Here is a 13960-nt window from a genome sequence, read left to right as displayed (position 1 = left end):
CCCGCGCGCGCGACGTCTGGGCTACGGTTAGCTCAGTTTCGACGCCAATCCGCATGCGCGAGGGAGGAAAAGCACGTCGGGCTCTATTCCCCCCCTCCCTCCCTCCCCATTCTTTTACTCCCTTCATGAAGATGGCGGCGGTCACCGTCGGCGAGGCAGTTTGCGGCGACGGACCAACGGGCGGGAAACGGGCGCACCTGGGCATCCCCGAGGCCATCTTCGTAGTAAGCAAAAATGTGGGCGCGGGGTGGGTGGGAAATGGGGAGCCACGCGGAGGGGCCAGAGTGGACCTCGAGTACTGAGGTGAACGTGGGGTGGGGTGGGGGGTGTTCTTCGTGGTGTGCTTGTTGCGCATGCGCTTCACTTTTGACAGGGAGCGGGGAGTGGGGGGGGGTCTCCTCAATAATGATGTCCGGGAGGCTGTCAGCCCCAAAGACCCTCTTTTCCGACCGGCGCCCTCGCCGCGGGGCAGGAGCGCGGAGGCTCTGCGGCACCTGGCATTTAGGGGTAGACTGCCTGTTAGTAAGGAGGCCCTGATACCTTCACGTGGCGGCGGCGGCGGCCTTCCCTGCAGTAACTGGCGTTTTAAGGTAGCCTACTGTTATTAATTTATTATTATTATAAGGAACGGGCAGGAAGCCCTGCCAGGTCAGTCGAAGACAAGCAGCCTGTTTTTTGTTTGGGAAAAGACTGCCAGCAGACGAGGCAGGAATGCGAGGGCTCCCCTGGTATTCAGAGGCAGGTTGGGTGTCACGCCTCTGGGGAAATAAATCCAGCAGGGAAGATGGGGGCAAGAATGGGGGGGGCAGCCTCTTCTGCTTTTTGCGCCCCACCCACTTCGGATTTCAAGAGTGATTGCCTTTTAATGCGAAGGTTCCGTGGTCTGTAATTTACCGGTACTTACTGCATCCGGCCTTTCCTCCCAGAGAGCCTAAGACACTGCCCGTTGCTCTTCCCCCCTCATCCCTGTTCTTATAAGCAACACTGCAAGGGAAGCTAGCTGAAGAGATACTGTCAGTTTCCAACAAGCTTCACGGTTGTGCTAGTCTTGCGAACTATAACTGCTATAATGTCATGGTTTAATAGGTCTGTGTACCATGGATTTGTCTTCTGTAAGAAGAGCCGAGCTGGCTCAGATCAAGTAAGAATTGCTTCCAAGTGACCAGGAAGGGGGGCTTTTATACTGTAAACTAGGAGAGGGAATAAAATAGTGTAGTCAGTTCTGAGCTCCATGGACTAATGGTCTGGCTCAGTGTAAGGCAGTTCCTTATGCTTCTATGAGCGCCAGTGTGATGCAACAGAGACTGGTTTATTAGGCCATATGCTACCATTTTGCTACCATTTTGCTATGGTTTATTAGGCCATATGCTAACATTTTGCTACCAGTAGTTGAGTAGCCAATTATACACGGAAAGCAGTAATATTTCCTTGCTATTGGCTGCCCCCCCCAAAAAAAAACCCTTGTAGTCTTCCTATCTTATGAATCTAATTCATTATGAAGAATAAGAGTCCTCCTGGATCATATTGAACATCTCTCTAGACAGGCATTTGTTTGCTTTGAGTGGCCAGCTAGATAGGTCTGCATATTCCCAGGGGGGAGGGGGCTGGCTGCATAGCTGCCATTCCTTTCAGGCAACCTGTTTATGTGGGATTGATACTAAAAGGAGAAACTAACCTTGGACTTGCTTCCCAAATATTTTACTGCTTGACTATGCTGTTTATGCTTTTGAATGTAGAAGAGAAAGCAGAATTATTGTTATTTGTTCAATTTTAGTAGCCAGCTGACATATAAGAAGTCTCTAAATGACTTAGGAAATTAAAAAGCAAAAAAGGGTAGGCAAGCAAGTGGTTAGAAATGGTGAGGAGGGCCAGGGGACTCTCAGTAGTGGGTCTCATACTGGAGCAGGGTCTTTGGCTGGTGCTTGGCCATTCCTGTCCCCAATGCCAGCCCTGGAAGAAGTCAGAACAGGCCAGGCCTTGACCAACCAACTCTTCACATGGTTGTATGAATTGAAGCTTTGGGAGTTACTTATGTATAATGTGTTTCTACTCGAAGGAAGATGTAGATTCCTTTATGAAACAGCCAGGAAATGAGACGGCAGACACCGTACTCAAGAAATTGGATGAACAGTATCAGAAATATAAATTTATGGAGCTTAACCTTGCCCAGAAGAAAAGAAGGTAGGTATTTTCTGTGGTCTCCTTTATAAGGCTTATTCTAAAGTTATAATGCTACTCCCCATGTCATCATGCAGACTGTTCTTTGGTTAAAATTTAATAAGCTACTACCCTTTAAGAAGCTAGACAGTTGTTGCTACAAGCTGATGCACTGGTAGGATACTAAAACAACTTGCAATGCTAGGACTGTGGTCCAACTTGTGAGGAATGTCTGAAAGGCACATAAGAGTATTTGACATGTTTGCAGTTAATATTTTTCTGCTTTATATCATGACTTAAATGAGCTGGTTTTTACAGTAGTGATGGGGCCACAGTATTAAATAATTAGGTATCTGCACCCACTGTTGCTTTTTGTCATGCATTATTTTGCTTGACTAGGAGTTAAAGTAAATCCAGGTGAAAAATTAGACAATGAGCCTGGCCATTCCATCGAACAAATTTTGATGGCAATAATTATTACTGGAATAGAAAAAAAGCAATCATAGGTTAGCATTAATCAACAGAAGTGTTCATTCAAAAGAACAAGGTCAAGTTTCCATATGCTATTGCATGTACAATCACATTGTATAATTCCGGGTTTCACTTCACATGCGTAGAAACGGTGCCTCAAGTTGTGGACTTTTGGGGGTATGTAAGGACCCTCGGAACGAGTTAAGCATTAAGTGTACTGGTGTCCACCTAATTCCATTGCCTGCAGTCACACCTAAGTTTGCATTAGAGATAAATTGAGTTTTGGGGGAAGAATTGTTAAATACTGGGGCTACTAGTACCATTGTTAGAGGTAAATGATTGCTTTCAATATTATTGCCCAGCTTTAACTCCATGACAAACTTATGCAAATCATGAGATCACCAATATAATCTGTCACACTGCCTCCATGCTTTGTAAAGTGGGTATATTCTCCGGATTGATCTCCCTCTATCATGCTGTTCAATATTAGCAAGTCCCTCCACCTTACAACTTGGGCTAAACAAAGCTCTGAATAATTACATCTATGATGTAATTAGACAGGCGGGAGGTACCTCCGGCTAAGTAAATATCTGGTTTCAGAATCTGATCTTATACAAATTTACATCGTTAACTCCCATATGTACATTAAAATCCCCTGCAATGATAAACACTGTGGTAGGATATAGGGATTCCATGGATTCTATATAATTCTCTACGTCTGTCCATATAGTATTTACAGTAGTTGTTTTTTTTAAACTTTTTGACAAGGTGGTATGTAGACATTAATCAGCATTAAACATACTTTCAAAACTACAACCAAGACAGCAGTTGTAAATGGGTTACATGGAATCATGGCTGTTGTAGTTGCATTCAACTTTGTGGAGATGAAACATGCTAGACACCCACTGACCCTACCACCTTTCATTGAGGGAGTGGTTGTCAATGAGTGACATTTGTTTCCGTTAATCATTATAGAGTCATTGTGCCATGTTTCTTGAAGCAGAATAATATCAAATTGCACAAAATAGTTCATCAGCTGTCTATTAATCTGCCTTGAATGACAGCCTGCTATGTTCCATGACATCAGTTTTAGCCCCAACTCCTTTAAGGCAGTGTTTCCCAACCTTTTTTGGGCAACGGCACACCTGTTTAAGGAAAAAAATCTCGCGGCACACCACCATTACAGCCCCGTGACGTCAGCGCGCAGCGTCATGCCGGGAGGGACGCACGAAAGTGAAAGTTTTTCCCCTCCCCCTTGCCGGGGAACCTCCAAGCTTTGGGGGTGGGAGGAGGCAGCAGAGCGAGGGACTGAGGGACGGCGGCAACTGAGGCGGCGGCAGCTGTTGTGGTGGTGGCGGCGATAGCGGGTGGAGGAGGGGGCGGCGGCGGGGCTTGAGGAGCCGTCGCCGGGAGTTGCTGCTGCTGTTGTTGCTGCTGCTGCCCGGACATGCTGGCCTCCTCCTCCGCTGTCTCGCACTCCTCCCTTTTGCACGCGCTGCCCCTCCGCTCGGCACCACCACCGCGGAGCCACCCCCGGCTCGACGCGGATCCTCGCCGCCGCCGCCTCTCACCGCCCGACTCGCCCGCCTCCCTCCGACGGCACACCAGCCAATGTCTCACGGCACAGTAGTGTGCCGCGGAACACCGGTTGGGAAACACTGCTTTAAGGCTCTGGCCTTTTGGTTCAACTTTGTCCAAGTACCCAATTTCATCTTTAAAAATGCTTCCATGTTTTAATTGCTTCCATGTTTCCATGTTTAAATGCTTTTAATTTGCAGCACAATTGTTTTAATGCTTCCATGTTTCCATGTTTTAATTGCTTTTAATTTGCAGCACCTTAAATGGTGGTTGTTGTTTTTTATAATATTATATTATTTCATTATTTTATTTTTGCTTGGGGTGGGATAAGCATTTAGTCAGCGCTATTGTTTCTTGCTTTGTTTTATTATTATTATTATTATTATTTTAAATTATTATATAGTTTGTATTTTGCTTTTTAAGGGGAAGGGTCATGGCTGCCTGGGAGTGGGCCTCAGCCAATAGATTGGGTGGGGCAGGTTCCACAGGGAGGGATGTTTTGGGACACCCGATCTCAGTGATCACAGGCAGGAGGAGGAGTTATGCTAAGACCAGACCATGTCATTACCGAGGAGGCAGGTTTAGTCGTTGTTTGAGGACTATCCCTGCCTCCAGGTCTGGTCCTGACCGGAAGGATACAGTAATCAGCAAGGGAAACCCACATGACCTGAAAGTGTTGCTGTGCAATGCCAGGTCAATGATGAATAAAACCACTGCCATCCACGACCTGATTGGAGGATTTGACCTGGCATGTGTGACAGAGACCTGGTTGGATGAAGCTGATGGGCCTGTGCTTGCCGCTGCTTGCCCACCAGGTTTCTCTTACGCATAGTAACCCAGGTCATGTGGGCGGGGAGGGGGGGTTGCAGTGATTTTTAGGAAGTCATTAGTCTGCACCAGGCGTCCTATTGGGAAGACCCAGTTTTCTGAGTGTATGTTCTGGAAGTTGGGCAATAGGGGCAGTACAGGATTCCTACTGGTGTACCGACCTCCCCGCTGCACCAAGGATTCCCTGCCCGAGCTGCTTCAGGTCGTGGCGGATATGCTCCTGGAGACACCTAGCTTGGTTGTCCTGGGGGATTTTAACATCCATGCCGACACGACCTTACAAGGGGCCGCTCGGGACTTCGTGGAAAGCATGGCCTCCATGGGACTGTCCCTGAATAAGTTTGGCCCAACTCATAGCCATGGACATACCTTAGACTTGGTGTTCACCTCTATGGATGTTGGTGATCTGACACTAACTAAAAGCGAAACAAAAGAAGTGCCATGGTCAGATCACTTCCTGGTGCAACTGGACTTCTCCGCAACCCTTCCCCTCTGCAGGGAGGTGGGACCGATTCGGATGGTCCGCCCCCACCACTTAATGGATCCAATTGGCTTCCAGAGAGTGGTAGGGGATGCTTTATCCCAAGTTGATGGCCTTTCAGCTGATTCCCTGGTGGCCCGCTGGAATGCGGAGTTAACCAGGGCTGTTGACTGTCTGGCTCCAAAGCACCCTCTCCGATTGCATGGAGCCCGGACAGCCCCGTGGTTTTCCCCGGAGCTGAGGGTGATGAAACAATTGTTGAGACAGCTAGAGCGCCGGTGGCGGAAAACTCATTCTGAATCAGACCGGACACGGGTTAGAGCTCAACGTCGAGCCTACCAAGTGGCAATGGCGACGGCGAAGAGGGCCTTCTTCGCCGCCTCCATTGCATCTGCAGAAAACAGCAGCAGGAGACTTTTTCAAGTGGTTCGCAATCTATCGGAACCACCTGTACCACCGGGGCCTGGTAGGGACCCCAAGATCTCCTGCAATGCTTTTGCAAAGTTTTTTGCAGATAAAATCGCTCAGATTCAGAAGGAGGTAGACTCCACCGTGGGAGCAGGGCCAGGGCGGGAGAGTGCTAGAGTTCTGTCTGGTCCTGTTACATGGGATCAATTCCAATCTGTTACCTCCAAGGATGTGGACAGGCTGCTTGGACAAGTGAAACCGACCACCTGTCTCCTTGATCCTTGCCCATCCTGGCTGATAAAAGCGAGCTGGGAAGGGCTGGGCGATGGGCTCTGCGGGGTGGTGAATGCTTCCCTCTGTGAGGGAGCCTTCCCAGACCCGCTGAAAGAGGCGGTCATTAAACCGCTTCTTAAAAAAAATCTTTAGACCCGGCCAATTTGGCCAACTATCGCCCAGTATCAAATCTGCCATTCTTGGGCAAGGTGATTGAGCGGGTGGTTGCTGAACAGCTCCAAGCACGCCTGGAGGAAACGGACCATTTGGATCCCTTCCAATCGGGATTCAGGCCTCACCATGGGACTGAAACTGCCTTGGCCACGCTGGTTGATGATCTCCGGCGGGCTAGGGACAAAGGTGAGAGCTGTTTCCTAGTTCTGCTGGATCTCTCAGCGGCCTTTGATACCATCGACCATAACATCCTTCTGGACCGTCTAGAGGGGCTGGGAGCTGGGGGCACTGTCATACAGTGGTTCCGCTCCCTCCTCCTGGGCCGTGTCCAGAAAGTGGTGGTGGGGGATGAGTGTTCAGACCCCTGGGCTCTCACTTGTGGGGTGCCTCTGGGTTCTGTCCTCCATGCTTTTTAATATCTATATGAAGCCGCTGGCAGAGATCATCAGGGGGTTTGGACTGGGTGTTCATCAGTATGCAGATGACACCCAGCTCTACCTCTCCTTTAAATCAGAACCAGTGAAGGCGGTGAAGGTCCTGTGTGAGTGCCTGGAGGCGGTTGGAGGATGGATGGCGGCTAACAGATTGAGGTTGAATCCTGACAAGACAGAAGTACTGTTTTTGGGGGACAGGGAGCGGGTTGGTGTGGGGGATTCCCTGGTCTTGAATGGGGTAACTATGCCCCTGAAGGACCAGGTGCGCCGCCTGGGAGTCATTTTGGACTCACAGCTGTCCATGGAGGAGCAGGTTAACTCTGTGTCCAGGGCAGCTGTCTACCAGCTCCACCTGGTACGCAGGCTAAGACCCTACCTGCCCGCGAACTGTCTCGCCAGAGTGGTGCATGCTCTAGTTATCTCACGCTTGGACTACTGCAACGCGCTCTACGTGGGGCTACCTTTGAAGGTGACCCGGAAACTGCAATTAATCCAGAATGCGGCAGCTAGACTGGTGACTGGGAGTGGCCACCGGGACCACATAACACCGGTTCTGAGAGATCTGCATTGGCTCCCAGTACGTTTCCGAGCACGATTCAAAGTGTTGGTGCTGACCTTTAAAGCCCTAAACGGCCTCGGTCCTGTATACCTGAAGGAGCGTCTCCACCCCCATCGTTCAGCCCGGACACTGAGATCCAGCGTCGAGGGCCTTCTGGCGGTTCCCTCATTGCAAGAAGTGAGGCTACAGGGAACCAGGCAGAGGGCCTTCTTGGTAGTGGCGCCCGCCCTGTGGAACGCCCTCCTATCAGATGTCAAAGAGATAAATAATTACCTGACATTCAGAAGACATCTTAAGGCAGCCCTGTTCAGGGAAGTTTTTAATATGTAACGCTGTACTGTTTTTAACACTGATTGGGAGCCGCCCAGAGTGGCTGGGGAAACTCAGCCAGATGGGTATAAATAATAAATAATAATAATAATAATCATTATCATTATCATTATCATTATTATCCATTCCTCTTATCAGTGGGAACCCATTCAGTGGTGTTGGTATACTTTTTGATTCTCGGGAGAGGACTACCTGTTTCATTTGGAACTAATTTCCAGTAGCTCAGCCAGGAATTTGTAGTCACACCATCAGGATTGTCCCTAACCATATCATATTCCAAGGGGGGGTTGAGTTTGCAGTTTGCATCTATACATTTAAAAGTTCCTCTGGTAGTCCTCTTTTTAACTATACATTTTGGAGAAACAGTCTGTGGGCAAAAGGTTTGATTGTCAGTTGTTTCACCAACGTTTTGTTGTCCATGCTGTTGTATTTGGGTCAATCTGGACTGAAACTTAGCTAGTTTGATGAGAATGCCACTTTGCTCATTATCTGGTAGGTTAATAAAATTACTTAGCAAATCCTCTTTTTCTGGGACTATCCAGTCTGCTAAATCTGGAGGGTAATTTTTATTCAGAACTGCTGTAGATGGATTAGACTTCTTGAATTTTCCTTGTATAATCTCTGGAGTTTCTGATAATAATTCTTCACATTGACTGTGATCTTCTTCAGCAATAGGACAAATGTCAATGTCAGCTTTAGTTGAAGTGACTTTGTTCCTCCTGATCGCCCTTTTAGGTACAAACAGTAGCTTAAGTGATGTGTCTTCAAAATGCTGATAAGGGAAGACTCCTTTCCTGGCTAAATGAGCCTTCTTTTTCATGATTATAGCTGGAATTCTACGGGTGCTGAAAGTTAGAAGAGTTATCTTGCAACATCCATTGTTCAAGAACCCCTTGGTTGATTTTAATTCAATATTTCCAGCATCACAACTGAGGCGTAAGTTCAAATGTAGGCTGACTCCCAATAAGGCAAGGGTCCCTTATATGGAAATATCTGTAGAACAACCTCACATGCTGAACTGAGTGTTTCTGCCCTACCTCAAAACCCCAATTATATATAAAGCAGATTAGATTGGTTAGTAAGTATAGCATAAATAATATTTTATATCTGTTTTATTCACAGGTTAAAAAATCAAATTCCTGAAATTAAGCAGACATTAGAAATCTTAAAACACATGCAGAAGAAAAAGGTAAATACCTTTTACAATGTGGTGGGTATTTTTCTTATCTACAATGCTACATCAATAGTTATTACAAATCAATTTTTATTTGGCTGTAGAAAATTATTGATAATGACTAATTTTAACACAAGTGCTCTAGCCATGTTCATTTGTCATCTCTCCTTTCGGTAGGAATCCACAAAACTGATGGAAACCAGATTTTTATTGGCAGATAACCTCTACTGTAAAGCTTCTGTTCCTCCTACAGATAAAGTTTGTCTTTGGTTGGGGGTAAGTAAAAACATATTCACACTTACTAAGCATCTATTTTCAGCCACAAACATGGCTGAAAGGCAACATGAGTTCTGAATATTACGTTAACATTTCATGATGTTATTTGGCCACGCAGCTTGGTATGAACCTCCCCCCCCCCATGGAAATCATTACCCATTTCCAATCTCTGGAATTTTTTGGAACAGCAGGGACAAAAGCCTCATAGCAACATTGCAAAAGAATACATTTCAGCCCAGATCTTGAAAGGTGCAACAATGGGCACAGTTCAGCTGATCCTTCAGACTATGGAAATGAACTGGGTTCTCCTCTTCCTTTGCCCTAATGATCCATTTCAGCTTTTCTGTTCAGTATTAGCCATCGTTTGCTGTGCTGTCCAAATATAGGCTTTGGCTTATACTTGCATGAATTGGAGGCTCCTCTGAATTCAGTCATTGTGCATTGTTTCAGGTGGTGCTTTAAGTTGCATGTGCTTAAAGTTAGCATGTGAGCCTAAGGCTCCACATGAGTTATTCTCAATAACCCAAACTGGGTCTGGAAAACCGGTTATTGGACTACAGTGTTCCCAGTATCTCTAACCATTGACCATGTTGGTTGGGTCTGATGGGAGTCCCAACAACATCTGCAGAGCCAGAGGCTCCTCATTTCTGACCTAACCAATCATTTAAATGGTTTTCTGAACTGTACTTAACAGTAAAATAACAAGTGATAAATTTCTTGCCTGGATTAAATAAGAAACATGGAGTCTGCTAAACACCTTGCTTTACCCCAAATCTGAAACATCCAACAAAGGAGCACATAATCCCAGATGAAACTGGCAGGGAATGTCTGGCACTCCTGCAGCAGAATATTTACAAAATATGTTTAAATTGCAACAGTTTCGGATTGGTTAATTTTATCTGCTTTTTGTAAAATTAAGTTCCCACAATGATCTTTTCCCAGACCAGTACTATTTAAGTTGTTTTAAATTATCTGCAGTTGGAGGTGAGCAGCGAGTGAGCAAAATTTTTGAATGACACCAGGCTTTTCAGGAGATCCAAAAGTGTGTCTCCAAACCTCTTAAATGGGCAACAAATGCAGCAGATAGCTACAGTGTAAATAAGTGTAAAAAATGGCACATGAGCTTCACATACTGTTTTTGAACTGGTTGCAAAGAGTACCACCTGCAATATTTATAGCTACATATGTCTGTCTGCCTGCCTGCCTGCCTGCCTATCTATCTATCTATCTATCTATCTATCTATCTATCATCTAGCTATGCTATGCTAATGCTATTGTTTCTGTATTCAACTTCCATATTCAATGTCCAAGATCAGTCTTTTAACTATAATGTGTCAAGGGTTCTGCTTAATTTGCTGTTTTAAATGTGTTTTAAGATAATGGTCTCTATCAGAAAGGGTAAAACCAACTTAGGCTCTTGAAGGTGAATTTGTAGTCATTCGTTCATTCATTTTAACACTACTTAATTTGAAAAGCCATTGAAGGTTCCTCAACATAAATGTTGTTCTTAGGCCAACGTAATGCTGGAATATGACATTGATGAAGCCCAGGCATTGCTAGAAAAGAATCTCTTCACAGCCACAAGAAACCTTGAGTCTCTCGAGGAAGATCTGGATTTTCTTAGGGATCAGTTCACTACTACAGAAGTCAGTATCCTTTTAAAAAGAGAATTGAATTCCTGTTTCACAATGTTATGTCCTCTATTTCTTAGTATTCATCCACTTTCTTTGAACGAATCTGCTTGTGGAAACAATTCAGGTCAAGGAATAGTGAATCCAGTAGCGGATGCAGGTGTTTATTGCATTTCCCCAGTTTGTTCAGTCTAGATACCACTTGCTGTGAAAATATATAATATCCTCAGTTATCACTGATATACAACAGTTGCTGTGAGCAGTGACTCCAGGACAGTTGATGAGGTTCAAGGTTCTTCCCTCCAGTACAAAACTTTTTTCATGCTGAGGGCCACATTGAGCCCTCTGGTGTCCAAAGTGTAAAAGTGGACTTTTTTAAAGGACAAAGTGGGGCAGTTAGGGTCATAAAAGACTTTTAGGATCACAGGAACCACCCATGGCAGTGGTCAATAAATAAGAAAATCCTTTTTTTAAAAAAAATATTCATTACTTTCTTCAAAAGGTGATCTTGGAGGGTCACAAAAGAAAATCATTTAGCATCACAGTGAGGAACCAGTTAGAGCAAAATATACCGTATTTTTCTTTCTATAAGATGCACCCGACCATAAGACACACCTAGTTTTAGAGGAGGAGAACAAGAAAAAAAAAATTCTTTCCCTCTCTACTCAGCGCCTCTCTAGCAAAGTGGGAGGAGAAATGGAAGGGGCTTCATTTCTCCTCCCACTTCACTGAAGGGGCACTGCGCAGAGAGAGAAAGCTGCGCAGTGCCTATCCAGCGAAGCGAAGCCAGGAGAGCAAGAGGGATCGGTGCACACCGATCCCTCTTGCTCTCCTGGCTTCAGCGAAAGCTGCGCAGCCTGCATTGGTTCCATAAGACGCACACACATTTCCCCTTACTTTTTAGGAGGAGGAAAGTGCGTCTTATAGAGCGAAAAATACAGTAAACATTTGTGAGGAGGGCTCAAAAACATCACAGTGGGAGACATATAGAGTAGTAGAAAAAAGATTTGCACTGTCTAAAAAATGTTTTGGAGGGAAAATAAATCAAATTTTGGGGTGTGGCTTTGGGGGCTGAATTTTGACTCAAGGCTCCTTCTCCAGAGGAAGAGCAGAGAAGGAGCTAGAGGTGAGCAATACTCCTGAGTAATCAAGTTCATTTAGGCTCTTCTTTGGAAAAGAAAACCTCAAAAAAGAACAAACTTTCCTACGATTTTTATTCAAAGGTTTTCATAGATGATTTCTGGAAGTCTAAAATGCACTGGACTATTCAGTACATTTGTTAGCACCTTTTCCTGACTTTGTTCTCCCTTAATCTTGTCGCACTGTTGTTAAAACCAAAGGTTTATCTAGCTTCGAACTGAGGACAGGATAGTTCTCATTCAAATTGTGATAAGCTGGTTGTCTACCATGCAGCAGAGAGAGTTTTAACCACACATCTGCATCCAGTCAGAAAAACCAGAGAAGCAGAGAGTAAGAATTTTTTTTAACCACTTCCAAAAACATAGGCAAGTGGTAATTTGCCAGCCTTTCCAAAATTACAAGTTGATAAGTGTTCTGGTTATCTGCAGGTAAAAACAGTCTAGTCATTGAGAGCCATCTTATTCTTTCCACAAGCATGTGCTCAGGTGCTTAACCAAGTGAAGATGTGCTGTTAATGAGCTGGCTGCAGTCATTTCCCATGGTTTGAAAATGGAGTTGTGATCATGGAAAATACTGCCTGTTGTCCAGCCAGGTGTCACAAGAGTGTGTGCAGGGCAAGTTATTGGCAAAGCTAGTATTATTGCAGGTATTCGGGAATAAAAACCTTTATGATCAAGCTCATGCTAAGGAAATTGTAGGGCTTTTTTCCTGCTGGCCCTGCACAGTGTTATTTGTGATCTGTTTTCAGAGCACAGACTTACATATTTCAGATGAACAGATTAGAAATTGGTTATGAGAACAGCACTGTCTAGTATTCAGGAATCAAACTGCTTGTGCTAATTATGGGAAGCAGATAAAATCCAGGGAGAGGAGCATCTGCTTTCACCTTACAGCACAATAATTTCCTTAACTGTGTTTTCAGATATGGCTAGAGTTTATAATTGGGACGTAAAGCGAAGAAACAAGGATGACCCTTCCAAAAGCAAAGCATAGTTATTAATAGGATTCATTAGTTCTGTTTATATTAAATGTGTTCTCAAATTTAATCTTAGTTAGCAGACATCTTTTTAAAAATTGGTTTGCAAGCCCAGTTTGGTTCTGTGCATGTTCTATTATTGCTGCTTTAGAACATGACCCATAAAGGATTTTGGTTCTTCCAACATAATCTGTCATAGGAAAATGACAAGACTTGACTGAAAATCTGAAGTGCATTATAGGAATTGTCTTTTGCAAAGGGTTGTTTGTATATATGAGTATTGAGGTATATCAAAATTTGATGTGGGGAAGGTATGGCAGCAATATAGGGAACAGTCCGTTGTAATCCTGCCTCTAGCTGCTTAACTATCCTCTAAACACTTCACACGAGCTCATGTTTAGCTCCTTAGGAAACAAATAATTTAATGCACAATGCAATCTGTATGTGATCTTACTCAGTACTGTATTCACATAAATATCTCATCCCAAGTCTGTAAAACTGGAGGGATCCAGGAGCAAATGGCCTACTATACACAATCAGTGCATTTGCCATCTGTTCTAATTCAGATGATTGCAAAGATAGTTGGTGGAACCTGCATTTAAACATGGATGGTGTATTTGAGCCCAGCTTCAGTTGGTTAACAGGCTTAGTGTTATTCCCTTTTTACTACATATGAAGCTTTGCTAAAGTCTTGCCTTGGCATCTTCCTTTTTATTTGAAACCATGATGCACATTTTAAGGTCAAAAAAGTGCTGTACTTACACTGCCGAATAGGTGGCAGTGCAGGTTTTATTTGAAGATGAAAAGCAAATGTTAACTGTGTTTTAATTTCTTCTAATAAACAACACTTCTAAAGTTTTTGTACTTTTATTTCATTATATGTATTATTATATTTTTGGGAAGCCACCCAACACTACTACTACTACTACTACTACTACTACTACTACTTCTTCTTCTTCTTCTTCTTCTTCTTCTTCTTCTTCTTCTTCTTCTTCTTCTTCAACACTGAAACTTGAAAGACTTATAGCAGAAACCTCTAGCTCCTGTTCCTTTCAGCAGATGGGCATCAA

At 44.5% G+C, this 13960-nt stretch overlaps 1 protein-coding gene across 2 annotated transcripts; it reads left to right on the top strand.

The window, feature by feature from the left end:
* The first annotated feature begins 74 nt into the window (after positions 1-74).
* On the top strand, positions 75-13745 carry VBP1 (VHL binding protein 1). Of its 2 annotated transcripts, none has more exons than XM_082208140.1 (6): positions 75-224; positions 2057-2181; positions 8816-8882; positions 9045-9143; positions 10655-10793; positions 12837-13745. In XM_082208140.1, exons 1-6 carry the CDS (start codon positions 126-128, stop codon positions 12905-12907), a joined length of 600 nt encoding a protein of 199 aa, XP_082064266.1. In that variant the 5' UTR covers positions 75-125; the 3' UTR covers positions 12908-13745. The 2 variants fall into 2 exon arrangements, with proteins under 2 accessions (XP_082064266.1, XP_082064267.1); XM_082208141.1 differs by lacking the exon at positions 75-224 and adding an exon at positions 383-590.
* Positions 13746-13960: the final 215 nt, after the last annotated feature.

Source organism: Podarcis vaucheri (genome assembly GCF_965113315.1).
Source record: "Podarcis vaucheri genome assembly, chromosome: Z".
Lineage (NCBI taxonomy): Eukaryota > Metazoa > Chordata > Lepidosauria > Squamata > Lacertidae > Podarcis > Podarcis vaucheri.
The sequence above is the reverse complement of the archived record's forward strand: the minus strand, read 5'-3'. Positions and strand labels throughout refer to the sequence as shown.